The following is a 4,965-nucleotide window of genomic DNA, read 5'->3' on the forward strand; positions in this document are numbered from 1 at the left end:
ATGAATGTTTTCATGTTCTATTCTCATGTTTTGTTTAAAATTATTGGATTTGGAAACAACGCCTCGTTGATTTCTTCTGCTGCCACTGGGGGTGTGAATACTGTTGCCACCCTTGTCTCTAGTTTATCTGCAGACCGTTTTGGAAGGAAGGGGCTGTTTATCGAAGTCGGTCGTCAGGTAATCTATTATTATTCTTATTTAAACTTTCAATCATGAAACTTTTATCATTTCTAAAAAAAAATTAAATAATTAAATAAAATTGATGCATATTTTTATCACATCATGCATTTGCTAAAAAATTTGGACTAAGCGGACAACTCGATGAACTGTCGAAATCGTTTGACTTTGGTGGTTGTAGCAATCTGCATATATATAGCGGGTTTTGCGTGGTCCTGGGGCCGTTGGGATGGCTGGTGCCGAGCGAGATTTTGCCACTCGAGGTTCAATCTGCGGGACAGAGTGTCAATGTTTGTGTGAACATGATTTTCACATTTGTCATAGCCCAAATATTCACGATGATGCTATGTCACTTGAGGTATTTTTTATTCGTCTTTTTCGTGTTCTTTGTGTTTGTTATGACATGTTTCATCATCAAGTACTTCCCGGAGACAAAGGGCATTCCGATCGAGGAGATGGTCGATATATGGAAGACTCACCCCCACTGGAAGAGGTTTGTTAATGATGAGAATGAGAACAACGATTCCAAAGTTGAGATGTTCGAGGGTATTACCATTGTCAAGGACTTGCCTTGATAATATTTTTTATTTGGAAAAAACATTTGTTAGTGTTAGTTTAAATAGGTAGATTTTAGGATTTGGTATGGTGAACTTTCGGTTGCAATTAAATTTCTTTTATTAGGCTTTGATATTTTTCGTCTTAGTCAATTTTTATATACTATTGTTTTGCAGTATATTTAACTTAAAATGATGTTTAGTGACGTTTTCGAATAAATAACTATGTCAAAAATAAAATATAAAATAAAAAGAATGATTACCTTTTGTTTTTAATAATTATCATACTTGTTTATAATTCGGTATTTCACCAACTCTTTTACCTAGTTTTGACTTTACTGGCTTTATACGATTAATTATGTTTACATATCTTTTACCAAAATTTTTAAAAAAAATTAATCACTTTATTTGGTAGTCTTTCTCGCCATCTTTGTTAAATTTTATTTTATTCGTGTTTTATTTATATTGTAGATTGAATTTAAAAATTTACGTTCGATTATTTTTTTAATCCTACATTTTTTTTCTTCATTCAATTAATTGATTAGTATATAAGAGTCAACATAGTTTGTCTGCACAAAATGTGCATAAAAACATATTCAACAAGATTTATTATTTTTTAAACATTTTTAGTTTGCAACTTTAACTTCATAGATTCTAAATTCAAAATTTAATGAAAAAATAATTTTTTGAGAAAATATCATTTAGTAAAAATTTAAAATTTTCAATCCTTTATTTTGAAACAAGAAATGGAATTAATTGCAATTTGAAAATTGTCTTTTTTAAAAATAAAAAATTAATCCAACTTGCAAATGTTTTTCTGTTTTAAAACATTTTGTAAAAAAAGAGTTATGAAGTTAATTTTCTTTATCTTTAATTTTAACAAAATCTCAATCGAATATCATAACCGAGATTCCAAAATATATATAAAAATCTCAATCCCGGATATTTAGCTCTAGAACAAATTAATAGTTCCAAAAAAGTTGGTTTTCAGTTATCGGTTACAGTTCACGTGTTATTTTATAGTATATAACAATAAAATATGTCATTACTTTTCAAATAATAATAATAATAATAATAATAATAATAATAATAATAATAATAATACAATGATTTTATTTTATATAAAGGAATAAAATAGGTCTTATAAGTTTGGATTCGTAATTTAATTTTCTTTATTTCCATAGCTAAAATTTTGTAATTTATTTTTCTTTATTTCCATAGCTAAAATGGGATTAGATGTCCTTTCTTCTTTTCTTTTTCTTTTTGAAAGAAATAATGCCATTTATTAATAATAATAATAATAATATTATTATTATTATTATTATTTGAAAAATAATGACATATTTTATTGTTATACTTGACATCCTATAAAATAACACTTGAGATAACCGAAACCCAACTTTTTGGAAATATTAAATTGTTCTAGAGGCTAAATATCCGGGATTAAGATATATAGATATAAATATTGGGATATTCGGTTGAGATTTTGTTAAAATTAAAGATAAGGAAAATTAAATTCATCTATCATTTTTACCAATATTTTAAAAAATAAAAAATTTACAAGTTGGATTTGATTATTTTTTTTAAAAAAAAGACAATTTTCAAATTGCAAGTTCCATTTCTTGTTTCAAAATAAAGGATTGAAAATTTTAAATTTTTACTAAACATTATGATCTTTTCTCAACAAATTATTTTTTAATTTAATTTTTAAGTTAGGATCTATGAAGTTATAGATGCAAACTAAATTTTTTTACAAAATAATAAATATTGATGAATATTTTTTTATGCACATTTTTTGGTAGACAAACTATATTGACTCGTATATACTAATCAATTAATTGAATTAAGAAAAAAAAAATGTAGGCTTAAAAAAATTATTGAACGTAAATTTAAATTCGATCTACGATCTAAATTAAACATGAATAAAATAATATTTAACTATATCAAAATTAGATAAAATAGTTGATCAAATATCGAATTATAAACAAGTATGACAATTTATTAAAAACAAAGGGTAATCATTCTTTTTTATTTTATAATTTGCACATATTTTATTTTTAACATAGTGATCAATAAATCGAAAACGTCACTAAAACATCATTTTAAATTAAATAGGTTCTAAAACGATAGTATATAAAAATTGACTAAGACGAAAAATACCAAAGCCTAATAAAATAAATTTAATTGCAACCGAAAGTTATCCATTCCAAATCCTAAAACATACCTATTTAAACCAAAACTGACAAATGTTATTTTTTTCCAAATAAAAAAATATTATCAAGGCAAGTCCTTGACAACGATGATACCCTCGGACATCTCAACTTTAGCATCCTTATTCTCATTCTCATCAGTGACAAACTTCTTCCAGTAGGAGTGACCCTTCCATATATCGGCCATTTCCTCGATTGGAATGCCCTTTGTCTCCGGGAAGTATTTGATGATGAAACATGTCATAAGAAACACAAAGCACGCAAAAAAGACGAACAAAAAGTACCTCAAATGACATAGCATCATCGTGAATATTTGGGCTATGACAAATGTGAAAAACATGTTCACACAAACATTGACACTCTGTCCCGCAGATCGAACCTCGAGTGGCAAAATCTCGCTCGGCACCAGCCATCCCAACGGCCCCCAGGACCAGGCAAAACCAGCTATGTATATGCAGATTGTTACAACCACCCCAGTCGCAAACTTTCTCGACAGTTCAGCCGGGTGCCCGCTTAGTCCAAACTTGCTCGCAATACAATAGGTTATAATAATCTGCATCAAGTTTATTTTAATTGTTTTTTTAAAAGAAAAAATGTACATTTCATGAATGAAAGTTAAAATAATAAAAGATTACCTGACAGACAAACATCTGTACCCCGCCTTCGATAAACAGTGACTTCCTTCCAAAACGGTCCGCAGATAAAATGGAGACAAGGGTGGCAACAGAATTCACACCCCCGGTGGCAACAGAAGAAATCAACGAGGCGTTGTTTCCAAACCCCATAGTTTTAAACAAAACAGGAGAATAGAACATGAAAACATTCATTCCGGTGAATTGTTGGAAGAAGGGAATAAGAATAACAAACATAAGTTGAGGCCTATATTTCCTTTTACACAGATTTAACCAAGGGTTCTTTATTTTCTTGGATTCGATGCTAGCAGCCACTAGATCATTGAACTCCTCATCAACGTCATGGACTCCTCTGATTTCTCTCAACCTTGTTTTGGCTTCCTCTTTCCTATCTCGTTCAATCAGTGAGTTGGGTGTATCTGGGAGGAACAACGACCCGATGATGAAGATCAAGGCAGGTACAGCGGCGCCACCTAAACTGATACGCCACCCGTTTTTGTGCGACGCTGTGAAATAGTTCAAAGCATATGCAGCCAAGATTCCAACGGTAATGGAAAGTTGGAAGCAGATATTCAATGCCCCACGATATTTGTATGGAGCCATTTCGGACAGATATAGCGGTGCAGACTGCGACAGAGATAATGAACGGAAGATTAGTTCACGGTTTATGCATAGAATTTAATTCGAAAAACTATACCTGATTGGCGAAACCAATGCCGAAACCGAGAAGTGTACGACCCCCGACGAGCATCTTTTTGTTGTAGGCAAATCCGTTGACCATAGCACCAATGAGGAAGAGGCCACCTCCTAAAAGCATGGAGAGGCGCCGCCCAAAAGCCCTAGTGACTTTGGAGGCGACAATGGACGCCAGCAGGGCAGCCAAATAAAGGGATGAAGTGAAAAGTGTCAAGATTGGATCGTTGAATTTGCAATATTGATTAGTGCTTCCAACGTTCAGTTCCTCCTTCCTGTACACCTTGGGAAAGAATTTCTCCAAGAAAGTAGGCATAGATGTCACCCCACCTACACAAACCAAAACGTACACTCCAGTAATTGTTAAAAAAAAAAAACATACAAAAACATTTGGTATCAAATTGTTTCGTTAACATTTATTCTAAAAATTTAGTTTCGATGCTGAATTTGTAAGCGAAAATATTCATTTTCTGAAAGCAAATTTACTGACACAATCGAGTATCATACGATCATGGTTACACATAAACAAATATGGATTACCTGAAATTCCAATATCGTAACCAAAAATCAGGCCTCCCGTTGCACCAACAAGACACGTGAGAAGAACTTTACAGGTGAGTTTGCCGGGGTAAACCTTACGACTTCCCGTCACAATCATAGGGCCGCCCATTTTTTCTATTCACGCACAAATATTTCTGA

General features: G+C 31.6%; 2 protein-coding genes across 2 annotated transcripts; one reads left to right on the forward strand and one right to left on the reverse strand.

The window, feature by feature from the left end:
* On the forward strand, nucleotides 1–752 carry LOC140831854 (sugar transport protein 11-like). The gene is made up of 3 exons (XM_073195575.1): nucleotides 1–177; nucleotides 377–535; nucleotides 597–752. The coding sequence occupies exons 1-3, from the start codon at nucleotides 1–3 to the stop codon at nucleotides 750–752; spliced, it is 492 nt and encodes a 163-aa protein (XP_073051676.1).
* Nucleotides 753–3,008: 2,256 nt separating this feature from the next.
* LOC140831855 (sugar transport protein 1-like) lies at nucleotides 3,009–4,965 on the reverse strand. Its single transcript, XM_073195576.1, has 4 exons — nucleotides 4,807–4,965; nucleotides 4,271–4,596; nucleotides 3,577–4,200; nucleotides 3,009–3,494 (listed from the first exon to the last, which is right to left on the reverse strand). The coding sequence occupies exons 1-4, from the start codon at nucleotides 4,934–4,936 to the stop codon at nucleotides 3,009–3,011; spliced, it is 1,566 nt and encodes a 521-aa protein (XP_073051677.1). The 5' UTR covers nucleotides 4,937–4,965.

The sequence above is a fragment of the Primulina eburnea genome, chromosome 5, assembly GCF_022965805.1.
Source record: "Primulina eburnea isolate SZY01 chromosome 5, ASM2296580v1, whole genome shotgun sequence".
Classification (NCBI taxonomy): Eukaryota; Viridiplantae; Streptophyta; class Magnoliopsida; order Lamiales; family Gesneriaceae; genus Primulina; species Primulina eburnea.

Coding starts and splice junctions, on each gene's coding strand:
- LOC140831855 (XM_073195576.1), bottom strand. CDS start 4,936: ATGGGCGGCCCTATGATTGTGACGGGAAGTCGTAAGGTTTACCCCGGC. Junction 4,201..4,270: donor GCATTGGTTTCGCCAATCAG/GTATAGTTTTTC, acceptor TCTCTGTCGCAG/TCTGCACCGCTATATCTGTC. Junction 3,495..3,576: donor TACAGATGTTTGTCTGTCAG/GTAATCTTTTAT, acceptor AACTTGATGCAG/ATTATTATAACCTATTGTAT.
- LOC140831854 (XM_073195575.1), top strand. CDS start 1: ATGAATGTTTTCATGTTCTATTCTCATGTTTTGTTTAAAATTATTGGA. Junction 178..376: donor TTATCGAAGTCGGTCGTCAG/GTAATCTATTAT, acceptor GCATATATATAG/CGGGTTTTGCGTGGTCCTGG. Junction 536..596: donor ATGATGCTATGTCACTTGAG/GTATTTTTTATT, acceptor TTCATCATCAAG/TACTTCCCGGAGACAAAGGG.